This window comes from Bolinopsis microptera, chromosome 4 (genome assembly GCF_026151205.1).
Source record: "Bolinopsis microptera isolate Bmic1 chromosome 4, MBARI_Bmic_1.0, whole genome shotgun sequence".
NCBI lineage: Eukaryota > Metazoa > Ctenophora > Tentaculata > Lobata > Bolinopsidae > Bolinopsis > Bolinopsis microptera.
The window spans coordinates 10,055,197-10,078,920 of record NC_087075.1 but is presented as its reverse complement, the minus strand read 5'-3'; the positions used below and the strand labels follow the sequence as shown (position 1 = coordinate 10,078,920).

The 23,724-nt window shown below is 39.8% G+C and overlaps 1 protein-coding gene across 1 annotated transcript in view; it reads right to left on the bottom strand.

The window, feature by feature from the left end:
- Positions 1 to 23,724, bottom strand: part of LOC134814059 (dynein axonemal heavy chain 12-like) — a 29,099-nt gene continuing 5,375 nt past the window's right edge. The window contains 6 exon segments of the mRNA XM_063822057.1: positions 1 to 8,150; positions 8,153 to 8,855; positions 8,857 to 9,087; positions 9,267 to 9,371; positions 17,653 to 17,786; positions 22,901 to 23,117. Of these exon segments, the coding sequence (XP_063678127.1) occupies positions 598 to 8,150; positions 8,153 to 8,855; positions 8,857 to 9,087; positions 9,267 to 9,371; positions 17,653 to 17,786; positions 22,901 to 23,117 (8,943 nt within the window). The 3' untranslated portion in view covers positions 1 to 597.

The following is a 23,724-nucleotide window of genomic DNA, read 5'->3' as shown; positions in this document are numbered from 1 at the left end:
TTACAAGTTATGAAAATGAATATCTGAAGTTTATGAACACTATTGTTACACAGTTTTGTACATACAACTATTGCTCTTAAAAAGATGTTATTTAGACCACGCGAAAACATTTACATAGTTCTTACAGCTTTACAGTTTACTATTTATTAATCGTGCAAATCTTCACTTCACTTCTTTGTTTTTTTCTAAAATCACTTAATTAACAAGGGCACGGGTTCTAAGTGTTGGAAGCGAAAGTTTCTCCGCCACGCCGTAATCCATAATAAATACGAAAATCTATCAATCTATTATAAATCTATCAATCTATTATAAATCTATCTAGACTACAGTTATGATTATATAGCGTGTTATACGTTCCTCACCACAGTGACAGTCGCATTCACAACATGTTGTGTCACAAACTAATGATCGATTTTTCTGACTATACCTATAAGATTAAAATATCGATATTTTAAGAGGAGTATGGAGAATACAGCTTGTCTCGCGCACAGCTTTACCCAACAACGTGCATTAAAATTTTAATCAAGTCTTCTAAGTAAACATCATTGCTTTAACTTTTTACAAAATACGAATCATTTTAATGCTCTTTCAAAACGTTTAATCGTCCAAGCTGCAGAGAAGGCACGTTCCGCGGAGTACCCAATGCTTTTGGGGTTTTATAGTAGGCAGATTAATCGCCAGCACAAAGTTAGTAGAATGTCCGGTGGTCGAGAGTTGGCCTTGTCTCGCACTAGTCTTGTAAACAGGACTGACGTACTTACCCTCAGTGGATATCTCTGTCATAATGGCTGGTCTCAACCAAATGACGGGAACTGTATCGTACAATATCTTAGGGAAGGACTCGGCTAGAGACATCTTCTTGGTGTCCCATCGGGCACCCTCCAAATAAAGTCCCCTCACATAAGCTCCGTCCTCGGGATGTGAGTCTATGTCATCACATGGTAACACCTCGAAATCTAGCTCCAGTTTATCGATGGGAATAGTGTACTTTCTGGCGTAGTTCTGTTTCACGCCCGTCAAGAACGCTTGGTTAAAGTAGAAAGCGGAGATCCAGAAACAGGTTGGCTTATTGTCGTGGTACCAGGTCTTCAGGAATTTAAGTCGAGCCACGAGATCGTTAATGTATGATCCCAGGGGTTTAAGACTGGGGTAAGAACTTTTGGACCATAGATCAGGTACTTTACCCACCAAGAGAGTGCTAGCCACACTCTCCAGTGACTCTGACATAACAACTAGACCTTTTATAGCTTTCTGAAGGTTGGTTAGCGAGGTTGAGATGACTCCACAAAGTCGGTTAAATCGTTCCATCTCCTGGACAAGGACCGTGTTCATACTTTCCTCGTACGTAACAGGATATTTCTCCACTGCATCCTCTATATCGAACTGAGGAGGTAACTTAGAAAGGATGTCAGTAGCGATGTCTGTGAGCTTCTGTTCAGTGGTAGCTCCACCAGCACCACCTCCAGTCGACTGCGCTTGAGTTAAGAGCAGATCCTCAAAGAGATGCTTTGTGTCTTGGAGTTCTCTGGAGATGTCCACGTTGTCGTGCATACCAAACACTTCAGGAAGCTGAGTCTGTGGCAGCTGTTTGATAAACTGGATGTAAGACTCATAAGTTCCATTAGGAGGAGCGTGATAGGTGCCAGAGGGAGAGAATTTGTACTTGGGGTCGTGAACAACATCCTCGGTGTAGTAGACTTTGAGGATGGTGGTAATGCAGCGTCTGTCCCAATCATCAGTCACCCTGCCTCCATAGTTACACTCACCCGTCAGATACGTCACTGCATTGAGGGGAATGTGACTGTACTCGTTCACAAACAGTTGCAGCTGCTGAAGACTAATGCGAAGATCTGAATCGTTGAACCCATAAGCGATGTTCCACCCGATAGGACCGAACTTCTTACGCTCTTGCACGATCGCATGGAAGAAGCACAAGCTGAAGAGAAGCTTCTCGAAGACGACCTCTTTTTCAGGGCACCCTGCAAAGAACTTGGGATCGCTCACGGGATCAGTAGTAAAGGATTGGTTAAGGTTTGCTCTGAGACCAGTTGGGGGTTCGTTTGTCATCTTAACACTGTTTTGTAGAACTGTTACTGGGAATTTAGGAGAGGGGTAGCTGGTCAGCCAAAGTCTGAAGTTGCTGTTCACAGTATCTGGGGTGAAATCTTCACATATCTTTTCAAGCTGTGGCATCCATGAAACAGCAAGATGCACATTTTGTAGAGCAACCCAGCTACCTTCCTCTTGGGCAACTTCTATCATCTTTTTAGCGATCGGACCTTGACCCTGACCAAGAGAGATAGCATTGAATTTTGAACCACCGTATCCTTTGTCCTCAGCATATTTCAGTAGTCCAGCCATGGGATCAGCACCAGGAGAGAGCACAAAAATAAGGGGCATAATGGGGTTAGAGTCCTGGAAACATGTTGCAATATTAAAGGGTGGAGGCTCGATGAAGTGACGTCCAAGTTTCTCTTCCACAAAGTTTGTCACGGCCTGAACCACCTTGTCAGCTCTGATGCATCGTAGCACCGTCATCTTTTGGAAGTCACTAAGCTTTGAATGCCATGGCTCGGGTAGTTTCACCTTTTGCGGTTCTTTTGCATCATAATACCGCTTCCAATCCAGGATGTTCGCCATGAAACTCTTCCTAAATCCTCCAAATCCATGCAAATCAGACATCCTGCAGACTTCATCCCAACTCTTATCTGACAGCCATTCTGGTGCTGGATTCCGAACACTGTTCTCTAAACCAATTCCTCCGGTCAGGAAGAATATAAACTGCTCCTGGTTCACCTCTCCACGGTCCTTTAAAAGATTAGTACAAAGTAGGAAGGAGAAGAGCAGCTTGTCTTTCTCGAACAGGGACCTACAAACGTTCTTGTACAAACTGTACGTGAAGTGATCAGTAAGATACCTCAACCTCTTTTCCAGGATCTTTGATTTGTTGGACTGCTCAATAGACATCATGTACAGATTGATGAACCAAGCCAAAGAGTACTGGTACATAGGATCAATGTTTGGCAGATCTGCAATGGAGAAGTAGAGGACAGAAGAATGCTTGGCAATAGATCTGTAACCCTCTCGGGATTGAGCGATCATCTTTTCTGTTTTCTCCGCAACAACTTGCTTCTTTTCAATCTCATTTGACAGAACTTTAGCGTTGTTCAGGACATGAATAGCGGATTCGTCCTCAAGAATGTTTCCCTCCGATGAGGACAGAGTTTCCAAAATCTGGTCCTCAATCTCTTTGAGACTCTTCTTGTTGGCGGCAGATTGAATGATGAGAGCATTCCTCTCCTCCTCAAGCTCTGGTCTTTCTTTCGCAACCACGATACCAAGCAGCTGATCTTCGAGACCCTCTGGTGTGATCATGAAGTTCAAAAGAGAAACTTTGACAGAAATCTCTGGTAGGTAATGAGGGTTCCTTAGCTTGGTGGTTATGTACAACTTGAAGTCAGCGGAGTACTCAATTGTCTCCTCTCCCAGCTTGATGCAAACAATACCGCCCTGTTTGAAAGTTTGTTTAAGTAGCAGGGGTTCAAGAGAAGGATCAAGCTCTTCTCCAACATTTTCAATCAGCACGGGGTTGCCAAATTGGATTGAGTTCTCTAGAGTCCTCATGAAGTCGGAGTCTGTGAATTTTACGACAGATAGCTTGTTTTCCTTTTCAGAATTTTTGATCCATTTGTTGGCTTGACCTTGGGGATCTATCATCAGCGGCCAACGTCTAGCATTATCCACGATAACACCATTGTCAATGGAGAATGCATCTGATGGAAGACCAGCGATGTTCCAAGCCCGAATCTTAATGGGATCACCTAAAGTTTTGCTAAGTGAGAAATCCTGGGAACATGTGATACCGCAGTCGGAACAGGATTTTACCCATTCATTGACACAAATACCACGATAAGACGTGGTGAACGGACCAAGGTAAGCAACAACACCCGAGGATATCAAAACATCACCGATGAGGTTATCGTACATAAACTGCAGATCTTCAGCAGATTGGGACCACCTGTCTTTCTCACCGCCCAGGCCACCGATCAGCTTTTCAGCTCGAACCAACTTCTTCTCACACTGATCAACTTGAATTTCTAATCTCTCTTTCATCTCAATCTTATCTTTCAGACTGTCTTTCAAAGCAGTCAGTTTTGCTTCAACAGCGGCCAACTCAGCACGTTTTTCGTCCAGAGTCTCCATAAGTTTGTTCACTAAAATTTCAGCTTCTCTCAGGGCCTCTTTCTTTGGAGCTACCACCTTAGCAACCCTGTCATAAATCTCAAGAGCTAAAACCCATCTGCACAATCCTTCAGCAGCGGAAGAAGCATTCTTTACCTTGTTGGGATCAAACTCTGGGTTTGGAACAAATTCCTGCCTAATCTTCTTCATAATGTGTACAGGGATATTATCCTTATCATAAATCTTCAAGCCATTCAAGAAACTCATGTCTCCAAGCAGTTTTTTGGACGGTCCCCAATAATCAACGATCTTACTGCCGGGATTTGCTGGATCATTTATTCTGTCTGGTTTACAATCTTTCATCACACAAACAGCCGCCATAACAAGCTTCACTCCACCAGGAGGACTTTTCATGGATTTCACGATGGTAATATCAGCTGGTTTTAAGGTGTCCAGAGCAGAAAGAGCTGCCTCCAGCGCAGGTATAGCCTCCGCCAGATCACTCTCACACTCTTCTTTTAAATCTGTCGCCTCCTTAGCTTTAGCAGTTGCAACCTCTTCGTCAGCTCGTACTAGCTTACTCATTTTCTCCACATCCACTGACTCTTTTTCTATGTGTATCATCATCTTCTCGTTTTCTGCGGCAGTGATGACCAGCTGGGGCTGCAGTTCCTTCAACTCGATCTGCATTGATCCCACCTGTTCGGCAGCAAATTTAAGCTTTTCCAAACCAACCTCGTACCTGGTCTTGTTCTTCATAATCTCATCCTGCTTCCTCTTGATCAGGTTCTTGAATGAACCGATCAGTTCAAGATATGATGTGGGGGTCACATAATTATGTCGAGTTAGCTCCTTGTAGAACTTCTCAGATAGGAGTCTAACACTTTCGTGGAATGTCTGACACGTCGTGACAACACCCTCTCTGATAGAATCGTCCATCTCAATCGCCTCCAAGAACTTGAAGGCAACTCTTTCCAGAGCATCTTGAGGCCAAGCAGTGAACCAATCGATGGTACAGCAATTGATGAACGAGGGGTACTGTCTTAGGCGGATCCTGAAAGCATCTCCGATAGGACTGAAAGCCAATATGATGTGGAGGTTTTCTCTGCATCTGTTCACGAACATTGCGAATAGTGCCATAGGCGAGTATTCTTTGGATTTGTCCTCTTGTTGTGCGACAGCTCGAACACCTTCAATGATTTCCTGCTTCTCATCAGGTGGGAAGAGATTTGGCACTTCGCCAGTGTTCAACAAGTTATCAATATCTTGGAGGAAGGACTCCATCTTGATTTGTGCATCAGTCAGTAGGAAAACAGTTGGAGAACCCTTCACTCCAGCAGATATCAACAGAGCCTTCAAATCTTCCTTCCATTCGGTCATTCCATAAGACTTGGATATCTCAGGCTGCACTATTTTGTAGTTACACATGTAGGCTGAAAGTCTGGTGAGAGACTGTCTGCCACTGCCACCAACTCCCACCAGGAGTGCATTGCCACCAAACACCTTGAGACATCTGCAGATCCTGGAGAGATGTTCCAGGAAGTATCTGAAGATGACCAGGTTCATTGGAGTCTTGTGCGTGTTGTTGTACTCATCCAGACATGTCTCCACAACCTGGGTCAGTTCTCCTACATCAGGCACTTCTTCGTACAATCTGTTCTGGCAATCAGGCTCATCTACGGTCCCGAGATAATCTCCGAACATCAGAGATCTCATGTCATCGGACACAATCTTTGAGCTGCTGTTTCCTTTCAGATTCTCAAACACATCATCAAATTTGTCCTTGAAACAATTGTTGACAATCTCCTTGCTCTGTTTAAACAGCCACTCTCGATCAGCATCATCAATCAACCTATCGTTGAATACTCGGTAAACTTCATGGGTCCACAATCTGATCATCGTGCGTTTGTTCTCAACAGAAGACGGCTTTATCAGGAGCACTCCCAAGACTACCCTACTGAAATCTCGCAAGTTGAAAACGTAATGTGATTTAGCAGGAGTGGGAAGGAGGTTATCTATGGCAGCTTGGTAAACTGTGAGGGTTGCTTGGACTATCTGGTTACCAACCAGGTGGAACTCTGGTGGGAAGGACTCTGTCTTGAAGCAATGAGAGATGATGTTTGTGAAGATTCGAGTGAGAGTATCGTTATCAAACTCTAACATGCTCGTTATCAGGAAGTGACGGATGAAACGAGAAGTGACAGGGTTTCTGCCACCACCGGGAGGACCCATAGCTCCGACTATGATGAGATCTTGCAACTTCATCTTGGTAGTGTCCTTTAAATCGTACCACATCTCGTGGTCAAAGTATTGTCTGATAAGCTCGATTGGAGGCTGAGCACCGTATTGTTCAAGAGCGGGCATGTTCACGTCGTCAACAAATATCACACTTTTCTTTCCCATTGGCGGTCCGAAGACTCCCTTTCTACGTTTATCAAGCTTCCCCATGATCATGGACTGCAACTGGTTTGCTGTGGTCTGAGCTGAAAAGTTGATGAAAAACGGCACGTAGTTTTCATCCAGATTATTCATGAGCTTGTCCTTGATGTATACAGACTTGCCAGTACCAGTAGGCCCCACAAACAGACAGGGAGTTCCACTATTCACGTACAGATCCATGAGGTAGGTGTATCTGACGGTATCGAGGGTTGGAACAATAATTTCACTCAGCTTCGCGTCCTTTTCAAATGCGATAGCTTTCAAGCTCTCAGTCCAGTTGGACCACCTGCCTCTGCCAGACGATGGTTTGTCGAACATAGCGTCGTAGATTGAGGCGGAATCAGGGAAAGGCAGATCAATTTTACCTACAGTTGGAGGTGGTTTCGAGGAGAGCAGTTCTTTGAGGAATTCGTTAAACTTTTCTCGTCCTTCGCTGTTAACGGTAGCTCCCAGAGACCAGGCACATCCGAACATGAAGAAGCACTGAGTCCAAGTCTTGAGCACCTTGTCGTCTGGGTTATCGTCGTCAGCAAAGGTCTTGTTCATAAAGATGCCAATTATTTTCATAAGAGACTGAACCCTGTTTATTTGTGGAGTGGCGACGATTTCTCTGCAGAATTTAGTAACATATCTCAGTGACTTGTCTACAACCCAGTCAAACAGTCCGGTCAGTAATTTTCCAACGGAGTCTTGAGCTTTTTGTGGAAGAGTGGATAACCAGGAGTTGAAGAGTGGTCTCCAGCCTAGAGAACCTGGCTCCATGTAGATCATACCACATCTGCTAACAGTGGCAGGAGAAGCTTGAGACAGATCGTTGGTCTCAAATATAAGGTTCATAGAGTTGGAGAGCTGGATGATTTCACCGCTCATGAGACATAGTTTCTTGTTGTCGTCCAGCACTGTGTTCATGCTTTCAATCCATAGAGTATCTACAGGACCGTCAAACAGTACCCATCTTCTATCATCATTCCCTGCGGAGGCTTGCTCTCTGAAAGTGTTAGCAACCACTCCGTCAGTCCATTCGTGAGAGACAGGATCAAACTGCCCGAACAGTTGCCCCATAGTAATGGACTTGGGGTTGATGACTTTGTAGTGGACTCTCAGTTCATCCATTTGCCCTTGAGAGTTGAGAAGGGTGAGCATCTCTGCAAGACAGTCTATAACCACAGTCTTTCCGGCGAACGGTTCACCGACCATCATGAATCCGTGCCTGACTATCATCATCTCGTAGGTCTGGATCAGCTTTTCCGTAAAGGAATCGGTAAGTTGCAAGTTTTTGTCAGCACAAATAGTTTGAGCAGCTTTGATGAACACGTCGTAGTCTGGTGTAGGTTGTTCAATTCCAGGGAAGAGATCTGAAAGGATACCCTCAAATAGCGGGATGTCATGAGACAAGAACTTCGGTCTGTTGACATCATTGATGGACCGCAGGAGGAGGATGTCCTCAACATCATCGGGAAACTTTAGTTTGAGATTACCTGCAGCTGACAATACGGCTTTTACAGCTCTCATTCCGTAATCGTAATGAACTGTGAAGAGAGCTGCTCCGAGCAGAGTCTGTATGTTGTGACAATCTTCACGGAAAGGTTTCTGGCATCAACGAAACCGAAGGAATACAACATAATTTCACCGATGAGAGCGTAGTCTGGTACCATCATAGCCACAGTTCTGAACAGCACCTTCAAATTATCAGGCAGTTCAGACCTACCAGCGTATCCGGGATTCATGGTGATGTTAGCGAAACAAGACCGGATAATGTCCAACTCAGTACCTTCAAAGATGAACGTGTCTACCTCCGCAATGATAGCTCTCTGGATAGTCAACATCTGCTGAGCGATGACAGACAGCACCTCCAGCTCAATTCGGTTGAACTCGTCGAAGCAGGACCAAGCGCCCGCTGCCGCTAGACCTTTGAAGAACTTTCCCATCGCAAGGTAATCCAAACCATCGGAACAGTTGAACACTACACATTGGATGGCGATGGCTTTAGCTAAATCTTTGACGGTTTCCGTTTTGCCGGTTCCAGCAGGTCCCTCAGGACCTCCTCCTAGATGGAGATGGAAGGCACTGACCAAGGTTCGGTAACATCTATCTGTGAGGGGAGTGATGACAAGTCGGAAGGAATTACCAAGGTACTCGTATCCGTACACGATATGAGCGTTAATGATCCTGATAACGCAGTCGTCGTCCTCCCAATAGTACCTCATCTGGGACAGCCAATCGAAACTGTTCTCAGGAGGAAACCTGGAGATTTGCCAGCTCTTCCACCACATCTCTTGCGTGCACGTCTATAGTCACCAGAGATCCGAGCGTTATCCTCGCTTGTTTAGACAGATCACCTCGGACCAGAGCTACGATAGCTTCCAGCTGGTCACGAAGGAACTGAAGGTAGTCTGGTAGGTTGTTATCTCTGATAGCTTCGTGGACCTCGTTAGTCCAGAATATCTGGGACACTGCCAATACAACCTGTGGAAAGGAAGCGGGTCAGAACCTGAAATCTTATTATTTTACTAGTTTCAAATATTCTGCTCAGCGTGACACCTTGAATCTCGATTGAATTAACATGTAACAATAAAGCAATTAAATATCTTCCAGATAACCAATTATCATATAATCAATTAATCACTAATTAATTACATAGTTACCTGTCCAGGCCACTGTGTAGCCCAGTGAACTCTCTCGTCCACAGGGTATGCCTCCCAAGACGATCGTATCTGATCGTGTACGGTCCGCTTCATTTCGTCTTGTACCTGAACAAAAGTTTTTTTATATTCAAATACTCTATCGAGGTGGGGGGGGGGGGGATTTCGGTATAAAGGTATAAAGGTATAAAGGTATAAAGGTATAAAGTCTCACCATTGCACTGCAGTCGCCATTTTTGATTTTTAATTTCGGAAGTTATATATCGATGTAGGAGTGACGTTTGGGAAACTCCGACCCAGTTAATATCCGCCGCGAAGCGATGCAATAAAAAACGATCCTTCGTCGTATAACCATGATAACGAAGGTTAGCAGTAGTACATCTACACATTCGAATTTAAGTATTTTCATATGACTCTTTATATATTGTGTCAAACTCCATGTTTCAGTTTGGGGGAAATCATATTTTACAGCTGGAAACAATGACGCTTTTAATTTTTGATCATTAAGGGGGCCGGGGGGGGGGGTCTTCATCAAAATTCTCTCGAAATTGACTTTATAGTTGTTTCTGATAGAGAGGAGTGATATCTACCAGCTGCTTTTGGTCCCATGCAAAAATATTGTTCCTAGCCGAAATTATCGCCGGTCTAAGGTCAGCGCTTATGTGTAATTGTATTGCGCGAGCGATTTTCAATCGCGAATTCTGAAAATCGAGTCTAAAAATCTATCTTCTCCCACATTTTTTGAGCAATCGCCCTGAAACTTTCAGGATATTTTCTAGGGACCATTTAGAAGAGATAGCTCATACAAAATTTTGAGATAGGCCTTTAAAAATTTTTTATTGTATTTTGAAAATCTTGGACCTTGTTTTTTTACGATTTTTTGAGGTCCAAGATTTTCAAAATTGAATAAAAATTTTGAAAGGCCTATCTCAAAATTTTGTATGAGCGATCTCTTCTAAATGGTCCCTAGAACATATCCTGAAAGTTTCAGGGTGATTGCTCAAAAAAAGTGGGAGAAGATAGATTTTTAGACTCGATTTTCAGAATTTGCGCTGACCTTAGACCGGCGATAATTTCGGCTAGGAACAATATTTTTCCATGGGACTAAAAGCAGCTGATAGATATCACTCCCCTCTATCAGAAACAACTATAAAGTCGATTTCTAGAGAATTTTGATGAAGACCCTTAATTGTTGCTTTCAGTAGAATTTAAGAAGTGTCTGATGAGAAACGATATAATTCCGTATCGTAACTTGCGATAATTTTAATTAATCCATCGCCATCTACATTCTACATTCTACATTCTACATTCTACATACATCTGACTGTGTTATTTTGAAGCGTTTTTTGGGTTATTTTCATTTTGTAGATTCGACATTCCTTCATCTCAGAAACCTGATTTTTGGGCAACATAGTTGCATAATTGGATAACATATGTCACATATTGAATATATTTTAACATTGCGGGGGGAAATGTGTATCATTAAATGCTTCGTTAACGGTATAAACCATCGTTTAAACTATTGATAGCATTTACCTTGGTATAATTTAGGTGTTTAAGTCATCTGTCATCCAGAAAAATACTAACTAAATACTTAGACAGTCTTTGGGAGTTCCAAATAATTTCTGATTATTCTGATTTTTTGCGACAAATGATACTGCACTGTAAATACTTAGATATCACAATTTTGGTCACGAAAAATGGCATTTTTACGATAAAATGTTACTGTCCAATAATTTCAATATTACGAATCATCGTCCGAACTGTTAAAGGATCATTCGAGTATGACGGCAGAGTTTGCAGAACGATCGGCAAATATTTGATTATAATATTAATGGAGACATTATCAAGTTTTATGTTTTATGAACAATTTCTGAACAGTTTCGAATTGCTCTGTGGAACAAATACAATGTAACAACAATTCGTAAAAAGGTCGATATAGGGCGAATAATCGATACTGGAGACGTTGTCAGGTGTTATGTTATTGATTTACGTAAAACATTCAAATCAACTATTTGTGCTAGTTTCGAATTTCTCGGATGACCGACGCGACGCAAATTACAAAACAAATGTCGATTTTTGCCCTAATAACAGAATAACAGGCAACTAATAGCATCTCATTAATTGATAATTCAGCAAACAAGTGCCGTTTTCTGACAAAAGTACTAAACAGGATATACTGGGTAGGACAAGGAGTAATAGTAACATTTCTCGGGAACTTTAATAATTAGCGGAATGGTTTTACAGTTTCTGAGAAATATTCCATTTATATCCCACTTGACGTTACAGTTAAACATGTGACACTTGTAGAACTGTTACCACGTCATCAGACAGTAAATATCCATAACATCTAGTTGGTTAGTTGAACTGTGCGCAGTGCGAGCAAATACTCCCACGGCAAAATCTTAAATTTTAGTGAGAGGGTCCTGCATAGTAGGACACTAAGTACTTAAGTAGGACACTAAGTACTTAAGTAGGACACTATGACTGGGAGGTCTGCGCGAGTTGAGAGGGAATTTCGATTAAAATCTAATAAATTTTTAATCAAATCTTACCGGACCACTTTTAATCGATTTAACGGTCAAAAATACGAACTTATTAAGGTATGCTCCAAGTTCATTAAAAGATTATAGCATGTTCACTGTTCAGTGGAATTACCATCAAGCCCTTTAAATTTTAATATAATTAACCGAGATCTCCACCGCGCCAATTCTAAATCGGTGCACTATAATAGTGCACCTACAGTTACTGTTCCTGTTTAAATGACAGTTCATGATTCTAGAGTCCCAATTTAACCGCATATTACTGTACAATAAACCATAATTGATATATTTCTGTGAAATATAGTGGGACTCATTGAATTAAACAGTATCCCCCAATACTACCAGCAATCAGGTTGATTTGAAAGTATCGGCAACATCCACATTCCACGTAGATTTGAAATAGAGTAACATGTTTATCTGTTGAAGCTTTTATACTTTTATAAATTCGATTTTGTCGTTTAGAGATGTGAAAATAATAAAACCGCTGCTGGGAATGCCATTAAAAGCCGTTAGTGGCAATTAAATGCGTACAAACAAAGCCACTAAAAGACTAAAATAGATAACGTGAGGAAAACTTAACAATAATTCTTGTGACGAAATAATAATAATAACCTGTGCATTGAATGGTCATGAAAAGCCGCTAATGGACAGTTGTAAACGGTTTAACGGTTAAATGCCATTCACGATTGAGAGAGAACAAATAGCGAATTCACAAGCTAACGCTAAAATGTTCCATGAACCATCGGCCGTTGTTGATATCTGTTAACTGTTATCTTACCAAGATAACGGTTAAAACTACTCGGATAACGTCATGAGGGTGATTGTGCGATATTTAGAGTCTCCTTAACATTTACCAACCATTTACCAACCATCTACCAACCATTTACCAACCATTTACCAACCATTTACCAACAATTTACCTACATTTTCCAACCATTAACCTACAATTTACCAACCATTTACCATCAATTCACAAACCATTTACCAACCATTTACCTACAATTTACCATCCATTTACCAACCATTTACCTAAAATTTACCTACCATTTACCAACCATCACAAGGTTTCCCAGTTTCATAATAACCACTTGAGTTTCGTCTGATGGTCATGGTGAGAAGTGAGAACTCAGTGAAGCTCTACATTTGGGAACCAATCAACACAGCCTATGCATATAAACTAAGGACTAACAGTAAGAGAACCACCTGAATATCCATGTATAATTGTATATTGCTATTTAATTCAAAGTTTAAATAAACAAATTTCTACTTTTTAGTAACTTATAAAGCTGCGACTTCTAGTGATAGCAATACTATTGTATCAAACTAAGATATTAAAAACGCAGATCACGCTCATTAATTACACGGGACTTTGGGTAGTAGAGAATAGTAATATCGTATTACTCGTTTAAACTACAACAAAATGCAACTCAGCCATAACAGATTTATATTCTCTGTACGACCTTTTATATAAACGGACCCTATCTAACAACCAGACATTGCAACGTTGTTTGTATAATCAAATCATCGAAATGATACGCTGTATAATATAGATCCATTACATGGCAAGATGGTTCCTTTTGTTACATCACCGACACAATTAAAACGACGGGAATTAAAAGCAGACCAATTTATAAAAGTGCCAGCAATTTAAACTGGTCCCTTTAAATATCCAGCTATCTCACTGATTGTATTTTTACTTTATATTAATTGGAACAGCCCAATATTATATTTGCAGTCATTTTAAACTGACGACACTATAGATACAATGTAATAATGACCTACTATTATACCACAGAATATGAATTAGGCTCCTAAAACCTCGAAATTACAATTAAATCACACAATAATATCATACTAAAAGTATCCAGCATTATCTACAGGAAATATTTCCTTGTAGGTTTAGAGGGTGATCTAGGAATTAGAATTCCTATACTATCTGAACGAGCTACACATAGCATATATCTCTGAATCCAAGATTTAAGATAAAGATTGATACCAATTGCTTGATAAACTGCTCTTTACAGGGAAATAACAGGATCACTACGTCTTTAATATTCACCAGCACGGGGATCAACTCCGGAGCAGATACTTATAGATTTATGGGTGGTCGAGGAACAAGAAATCAAAGTTCCAGACAATATTTCATTAATTAACTAGTAAGCCTGTCAAGGAGGAAGCTTATCGTATTTCTTAGTAGTCAGTGCAGCATACCCGAAGAAACCGGGGGGGGGGGGGGGGGGGGGGGGATTCAACTCCGGAGCAGATTGAGATACTTAAAGATTTGCTTGTGAAACTTGTTTTCGAGATAGCAGTTGACCAAAAAACTAGGATCATGACCAAACTTTTGAGGGGATCCCGGACCCCGTTCGTTCACCTGAGAAGCCATACCCATATTTTGCCGGGCAAAATTCAGAATTTGGCCGGCAATATTTTTTAGAGGCCTAAATAACTAAACTTTTTCGATTTTTATTTAGGCCTCTAAAAAATTGACATGCAATAAGTTGAGCGCAATCCGGATAAAAATGTATGTGCGAGTTAAGAAGACCACTAGCTACAAGTAGAGCACCCAAAGTTTGGGTTTTGGGCATGATGTGGTGATTTGGCATAAGGGGTCGTTCACATATTACGTAATCAGGTAAGAGGATGGGGGTTTCCGAATGATTACGCTAGTGTAATTTTGACACAATAGCTATGTGTAAAACTGATTACGGAGGGAGGGGGGGGGGGGGTAAAAATGTTCCAAAAATGATTACGTAATATATGTGAACGACCCCTAATTAGGCCAATATTGGACCAAATATGGGAATTGCTACACCGCGGGACCCCCTCAAATGTTTTGTCACAGGTCTCAGATTGTGGGTCAAATGCAATCTCGAAAACTAGTTTCGCAACAACAAAAAAAATCAGGTTGAACCCCCCCCCCCCCCCTTAACGGAAATAACAGGGTTACGGAGCAGATACTTATAGATTTATGGGTGCGGTTGGTTAAGGAACCAGGATGTAGACAATTTCTTATTAATTGTGGCAGTAATCTAATAGGTTTTAGAAAGAAACTATTACGTGCTGATCACGTGCCAAGTTGCTGAGTACGTGCCAAGTTATTCTTACCCGGCAAAATACAGTAAGAGAAAGTAGAGCATTTTCTTAAGAAGCGCTGTTTTATAAGCGTGGCCAAAAACTGATAATAAAATTGGAAGCAAAGTAGAGAATGTTTAACGCGGCTTAATGCCTTATAAATACTGGAAATAGAAGTGAAATTTAAATTGTACGTGTACAACAGGTTCCGGGAAGGGAAATTAATAATATAAACTTTCAGTTTCACTCAGATTGCGAGATTAATATTATGAAATATCCCATGATTTTAAGTAGTACTAGTCGACGTTTGGTATTCATAAAGTTAAGTAATTATTAACCTGACTAAAATTATTCTGAGTAGCAACTCAGAATTTGAACTAATACTCAAATAAATAAAGTATTCACTCGGCACCAAATACTGGTACTCAAATAAATAAAGTATTCACTTGGCACCAAATACTGCTACTCAAATTGGTATTCATAATGTTAGTAAATGCTCAAAAACAAGTACTCAAAAAGTATAGGAATCAATTACTCACAGAATATATCCACGTATATATACTATATAGCTATATATAATAGCTATACTATATAGCTATAGTATATATATAGCTATATATAGCTATATATATATACTATAGCTATATATAGCTATATAGTCATGCAAAACTAGTCAGATAAACTGAGCTGCACCAATTGGTCGCGGACGCGAAATGCGATATACTGTAATTGTTTTTAGGAGTATCGTGTAACTTTATTTAACTGGTCCCACCTGTTTAGTGTTTTAGGTCGGAAATAATTTGAAACAAAGCAATTTAAACGGGATCATGTATTTTAATTTCGATCTCATTCAAAACATTTTAAATCCAATAACCCCAATTACTTCAACTAAGTTTTTGAAAATGTTCAGTGTATTTTACTGAGCATTTACTTAGATTCAACTCGTACTCAAGAGTCTAGTCGGAGTATGATTCTTACTTGGCGGTTCGTACTCGAGTTTATGAATATCAAATCTGAGACTCAGGAAAACCTAAGTGTTTAATCGTCAGTAAATACTCGACAAATATGTAAATTGTACTTAGTTTTTGTAAATGACTCCTATTGAATAGGTAAATTATTGATTCCGCTACTTTTTTAGATTTCTGGAATAACAACGACGATGATTATACATGGTATTCAGTATTCACGCTGATGATCATAAAATATTTTTCGATCATTTTTTATTTGATCTACGATTGAAAATGTTAGCCGCTAAAAAGATCTATCTATTAAATGATTGGAATGAGTTGTGATGAACTTAGAATGAACTAATTTAAACCGATGGACATCTTGTACATCTTGTTCAATCAATCTGCCGAATCAACACGTTCACAAATTGGGGATCTACGTCGAATGAGATTTTGACAAACTTAAGTGCTGGGAGTGCTATATTGCAAACTTAAGTGCTGTTGCTGTATGACCACAGGGGTGCAAATTTGCACAGAACATGAATGGCGTGGACTTGCGACCAGGTGGGTTTTTTAATAAAAGTCACGTGATCAAATCAGTAGTACTTTTACTGATTACATTTTAATTTATCATCACGTATGTGATTGCCACTACCACAAATTTGTCGAAACGTTAATGTGACAATTTTGCGCAATTCTCAGACATAGACCACCAAGCTGAGTAACGACTGACAAATCTAATAAAGGAGATAGTAATACTCACTTACTTTATGCAATAGGTAATATCCCTAAGTGGTTTAATATATAATAGTATATAATTTATTTTAACATATCATGGAATTTTTTATTTCATTTGTCCTCCGTAGAATAGTTTCCTAAGAGACAAATTTGAAAAGTCAGTACAGGAATAGCTTATTTAAATTTAATGGTCACGCTTTTGTGGTCATCAGGTTGTTGAGTCATTACACCTACTAATAATTCAAGATTATTGCATTACGTTTTTCAAAAGGAGATATTAGGGTTTAATAGTCCTATGAAATGTCGACAGAATTTGAAAATTGCTCAGAATTTTAACAATGTACGAAAGGCTGCACCACTTTTACCATTTAGCACGACAAAATCCAAAAAAATTAATTAAACACAACCGTGGGTGTAAGGCTGAACCTTGAAAGAAACAGAGGATTGAAATTCAAAATATGCAGCACATTTTTTGTACTCAGACCAATAGCAAGTCACGCGATGAATGGTATTTAATTGCAAATATTTCAGGGATTTCCGTGTAAATATTGTATAATCGTTCTTTTTTTGTTTTTTTGAGGAGCACTACCGGAGGTATTACTCGGTACAAACGCCTTAAAATCTTTACTTACAATAAAAAATAAATATATACATAATCGGCAAAAAAATTCCCAATATTTTACCGATTACTATTTTCAAAATACTTATTAAATACGAAACATGCCACCCCTTCCTTAAGACCTCCAGATTGACTGCCGAGAACTATTGAATGTCGACTGATAGGAACATCAATACACATTCGGGACTTAAAGAGAGTATTCATATAGTTGCGTTACACTGCGTGATTCCCTCAAAGTTTGCGTGATAAATTTGACGTTTTAAATACCATAAGTAGAGGTAAAATTTCCAGTCGTGTCCATGGTAAATTCATCTGCACGTTTAAGTTTACCATTTATGATTTACGCTACCCAAGACGGTCATTTTCAAATTATCGGATCACAATATTCAAAATTTCGAGAAATATGCTAATATTTTGATATATCTGAACTGGTTGTAACAACAGATAATATTTCTCAATAAGCTAACCTGTAGAAGCCACTTCTCCACCGCGCCCCTAGCTTCTGACGTTGAGATGGACTTGGTCAGGGTTACTTTTTCTTTCTCTGAGCTCATCATAGCCAGGATATCATAATCACCGGTAAACTCCAGATTGGCAATACCTGGGTATTAGTAGAGGTTAGAGACTGTGGGTATTAGTAAAGATTAGAGACTTTGGGTTATTATAGAGAACATAATAGACAGTGGGTATTAATAGAGATTAGAGACTGTGGGTATTAATAGAGGTTAGAGACTGTGGGTATTAGTAGAGGTTAGAGACTGTGGGAATTAGTAGAGGTTAGAGACTGAGGGTATTAGTAGAGATTAGAGACAGTGGGTATTAATAGAGATTAGAGACTGTGGGAATTAGTAGAGGTTAGAGACTGTGGGAATTAGTAGAGGTTAGAGACTGTGGGTATTAGTAGAGACTATAGACAGTGGGTATTAATAGAGATTAGAGACTGTGGGTATTAATAGAGGTTAGAGACTGTGGGTATTAGTAGAGGTTAGAGACTGTGGGAATTAGTAGAGGTTAGAGACTGAGGGTATTAGTAGAGACTATAGACAGTGGGTATTAATAGAGATTAGAGACTGTGGGTATTAATAGAGGTTAGAGACTGTGGGTATTAGTAGAGGTTAGAGACTGTGGGAATTAGTAGAGGTTAGAAACTGAGGGTATTAGTAGAGATTAGAGACAGTGGGTATTAATAGATATTAGAGACTGTGGGAATTAGTAGAGGTTAGAGACTGTGGGAATTAGTAGAGGTTAAAGACTGTGGGTATTAGTAGAGGTTAGAGACTGTGGGTATAAGTAGAGGTTAGAGACTGTGGGAATTAGTAGAGGTTAGAGACTGTGGGTATAAGTAGAGACTATAGACAGTGGGTATTAATAGAGATTAGAGACTGTGGGTATTAATAGAGGTTAGAGAGAGATTGTAGAGGTTAGAGACTTTGGGTTATGGTAGAGATTAGAGACTTTGAGTTTTGGTAGAGGTTAGAGATTTTGGGTTATGGTAGAGATTAAAGACTTTGGGTTATTGTAGAGATTAGGGACTTTGGGTTATTGTCGAGATTATAGACTTTGAGTTTTTGTAGAAGTTAGAGACTTCGGGTTATTGTAGAGATTAGGGACTTTGGGTTATTGTCGAGATAAGAGACTTTGGGTTATGGTACAGATTATAGACTTTGGGTTATTGTAGAGATTAGGGACTTTGGGTTATTGTAGAGATTAGGGACTTTGGGTTATTGTCGAGATTATAGACTTTGGGTTATGGTAGAGATAAGAGACTTTGGGTTATGGCAGAGATTAGAGACTTTGGGTTATTGTAGAGGTTAGACTTTGGGTTATGGTAGAGATTAAAGACTTTGGGTTATTGTAGAGATTAGGGACTTTGGGTTATTGTCGAGATTATAGACTTTGTGTTATGGTAGAGGTTAGAGACTTTGGGTTATGGTAGAGGTTAGAGACTTTGGGTTATGGTAGAGATTAGAGACTTTGGGTTATTGTAGAGATTATAGACTTTGGGTTATGGTAGAGATAAGAGACTTTGGGTTATGGTAGAAGTTAGAGACTTTGAGTTTTTGTAGAAGTTAGAGACTTCGGGTTATTGTAGAGATTAGGGACTTTGGGTTATTGTCGAGATAAGAGACTTTGGGTTATGGTACAGATTATAGACTTTGGGTTATGGTAGAGATTATAGACTTTGGGTTATTGTAGAGATTAGGGACTTTGGGTTATTGTCGAGATTATAGACTTTGGGTTATGGTAGAGATAAGAGACTTTGGGTTGTGGTAGAGATTAGAGACTTTGGGTTATTGTAGAGGTTAGACTTTGGGTTATGGTAGAGATTAAAGACTTTGGGTTATTGTAGAGATTAGGGACTTTGGGTTATTGTCGAGATTATAGACTTTGTGTTATGGTAGAGGTTAGAGACTTTGGGTTATGGTAGAGGTTAGAGACTTTGGGTTATGGCAGAGGTTAGAGATTTTGGGTTATTGTAGAGATTAGAGACTTTGGGTTATTGTAGAGATTATAGACTTTGGGTTATGGTAGAGATTAGAGTCTTTGGGTTATTGTAGAGATTAGACTTTGGGTTATTGTAGAGATTATAGACTTTGGGTTATGGTAGAGGTTAGAGACTTTGGGTTATGGTAGAGATTAGAGACTTTGGGTTATTGTAGAGATTATAGACTTTGGGTTATGGTAGAGATAAGAGACTTTGGGTTATGGTAGAAGTTAGAGACTTTGAGTTTTTGTAGAAGTTAGAGACTTCGGGTTATTGTAGAGATTAGGGACTTTGGGTTATTGTCGAGATTATAGACTTTGGGTTATGGTAGAGATAAGAGACTTTGGGTTTTTTTTTTTTTTTTTTTTTTTTTTTTTTTTTTTTTTAAAGAGAGGCTGGGCCTGGTTGGCCCACGAGAGGATAGCATATGGATGCTTTGCCTACCTCTGGGGTATGGCAGTCCTGTGGGAGGATGCCAGTGGAATCAAGATGTGTAATCACGGATGATGGTAAGTGTTGTGGGGTGTGTTATAGATAAACGGTTAAGTGGTGGTTGAGTGTGGAAGAGAGGGGCGAAACAAGACGGCGTTAAAGTAGTCGCTATGTTACACCTGTCTGGTCCAACTCCTCCGGCACCACTAAGCGTTTAGTGTGGTTTGTAAAGTTGACAATGGTGGAGATGTGTTGGTTGTCGAATATGTCATTGACAGAGAGGTAGTAGTCCCGGAAATATTGACCTCTTATTTGGGCAATAGCCGGGCACTGTCCGAGAAAGTGTGAGACAGTCTCCTCTCCGTCGCCGCATTTAGGACAAGCACTTGTGTCTGATTTGTGAATGGTGTGTAGGTGTTTGTTGAGGCCACAATGTCCCGTGATGAGGTGCACTGCAGTTCTGTAATTTTGTCTGTTGTTACTGAGAGTAGTGTTGAGATTTTTGATGATGTTGATGTTTTTATGTCCAAGTGTCAGTTTAGTGTGTCTGGGACCATTAGTAATCCATGATTCTTGATTAAGTTTTGTGACTTTGTCGTTGATCAGGCGTTTGATGTAAGATTGTGGAATTGGGCAATTCAAAGTGGATTCACTGGTTGTGCCATTTTTGGCCAGCTCGTCTGCTTTTTCATTACCCCACAATCCTATGTGTGCTGCTATCCATCTGATCTCTAAGGTGTTAGTGGATCCGAGTGTATTGAGGGTGTCGTAGCAGTCTCTAGTGGTTCTACTCCTCGTTGAAGGTGAGGATATAGCTTGAATAGAGGAGAGACTGTCTGACCATATGATGATATGTGTGTTTGTGTAGGTTGATAGATATTTACAAGCTTCGATGATGGCAGTGAGTTCTGTTTGATAAACGGTGCAATAATCAGGAAGCTTGAATGATCTTTCATCTAGTGTAGTTTTGTTGTTGTCTGTGGTGATAATATAACCAGCCCCGCTACCTGAGTCTGTGCGTGACCCGTCTGTGTAGCAGGTGATGGTTTCACTGGGGATGTTGTCGATGGTGTTTTGGAGTGAGCCTCTATATTCAAAAGACTTTGGGTTATGGTAGAGATTAGAGACTTTGGGTTATTGTAGAGGTTAGACTTTGGGTTATGGTAGAGATTAAGGACTTTGGGTTATTGTAGAGATTAGGGACTTTGGGTTATTGTCGAGATTATAGACTTTGCGTTATGGTAGAGATAAGAGACTTTGGGTTATGGTAGAAGTTAGAGACTTCGGGTTATTGTAGAGATTAGAGACTTCGGGTTATTGTAGAGATAAGAGACTTTGGGTTATGGTAGAGATTAGAGACTTTGGGTTATTGTAGAGATTAGACTTTGGGTTATTGTAGAGATTATAGACTTTGAGTTATGGTTGAGGTTAGAGACTTTGGGTTATGGTAGAGATAAGAGACTTTGGGTTATGGTAGAGGTTAGAGACTTTGGGTTATTGTAGAGATTAGAGACTTCGGGTTATTGTAGAGATTAGGGACTTTGGGTTATGGTAGCGGGTAAAGGTTAGATAATCCTGTAATGGTAGTTTGGTAATTCTAGTTTTGACTTTTGATATTATTATTAAATCTAAAATAGCTAATAATTCAACTAATTATTAACAGGCTCCTTTAAGTGGGCAATAACATACGCTTTATAAATTATATCTACAAATTCAAGTCTATTTTTGTTGTTTGATAGAGATTAGAAGCTTAAGATAAAAATAATAATAATTAGCTAGTTATATGGTAGAAGTTAGAGACATTTGCAGGAAACCACCAATAAATATAAATTGTTAAGTTCATGTGCTAAGTAAGAATTTGTTTCATGACTAGATAATTGAGCAACAAATCAGTTTAATATCTTCATCTAAAATTTTGCTAAATCATTTGTAGAACGATTGAACTCTTTAACTATTATAAACGCAGGCAATCACGATTTAATTCATCTTGAATTTACCAGCTACTTAGCTACTTATGTTATAGGATTATAAGGCGCCATAACCATGGGAGTGGTGAACTCTTCTTGACAAGTGAAGCAGCGGAAGTAAGATGTATTTATAAAAGTATTGGCGCATTTCAGGTTGTCAAACCACTAATAAATATAAATTGTTAAGTTCATGTGTTGAGTAAGAATTTTTTCATGACTAAATAATTGAGCAACAAATCCGTTTAATATCTTCATCTGAAGTATTGCTAAATCATTGATAGCACGTTTGAACTCTTTAACTATTATAAACGCAGGCAATCAGGCCATAACCGTACCATGGAAGTGGAGAATTCTTCTTGACAAGTGAAGGCGCGGACGTAAGATGTATTGGCGACAGTATTTAAGACCACCTATATTGGCGCATTTCAGGATGTCAGTTTAGCTGGACTTCAACCTTCACATCTTTATATAGTGCTATCCAGCCTACTGGTTTCAGTAGATAGACGTCTGCAGACAGACGTCTGCAGAAGGGGACTGGGGAGCTGGGGGTCAAAAGCCAAACTGATTTAAAATGACGAAGTTATCAAGTAATTTGTTTAGCCCGTTAGCAAAATTAATTGGGTAATCATCTGATAGCATGCTACGACACCGTAATTGAGGTCATTGCACGATTCCCATAGTGCGGATTTAGTGTCAACCCACTCACCTGCTCCCTCGTAATGAATAAGCTGATAAGCTCTTTATGCTTGATATAATACATTCCTCTAATATACTGACCCCCCCCCCCCCCGCCATCGGTGATACCTGTGTCACAGTAAAAACAACACTGACCTTCAAAACATTTCTTCAAATGCGCCTGGACTCTTGTAGGATCTTTAGTTTCAGACAAGATCTCCAACATCTCATCGTTTGACAGGAAGAAGAACCGAGCGAAATAGAGTCTCTTCTTCTCCAGGTAGTTGTTCAGACCCTTCATGATCTTGTCTAGAAGGTTGTTGCTGTCCCTCATTTTCTCTAACATGCCCGGCATTGAAGTAGCGTGGAGAACCTGAGGAAAAGTTAGAATTAAATCTGGGACCAGGTTCAGTCCAGGTTCCACTCAATTTTTAGCAACCTATCCTTAGGGCCATGTAGTCCGAGACACCTGAGATTTAAGATAAGTTTTATTGTATTACGTATTGACAAATAGGTCAAATTAAGGAGTTAGCGATATTAAAGCATGAAGATCATGCTACGAAATATAGATATATTATTGTGACCTTGTTGCTCTAGAATAAATTAAAAAAATCTTGCTTAATATTTGTCCTCATTTTGATTAAAAAATGACGCCAAATAGCGGTTTTTTACTCCTTATTATAGTAAGCACATGCACTATAACGATTAACCACATTTCTTCTCTAGTTGTGTAACATGTGCATGTAACTATTAAATGTTAGGAAGAATACGCTGACAACTCCTTCAAACTTTTCCATTGCCGAGGGCCTTTTCGTGTGCAACACTCGGTGAGCAACCCTAAAACAGTGAACACTAGACCAACTCTGTAAAGATGCTGATGTTGATACATTACTCCTCAATTAAACAACAAACCTGCTGAAGCTAAGCAATTAAGCAATGTTTGCGCGGCGCGCGCAATATCCCGTTACCATGGCAACTGT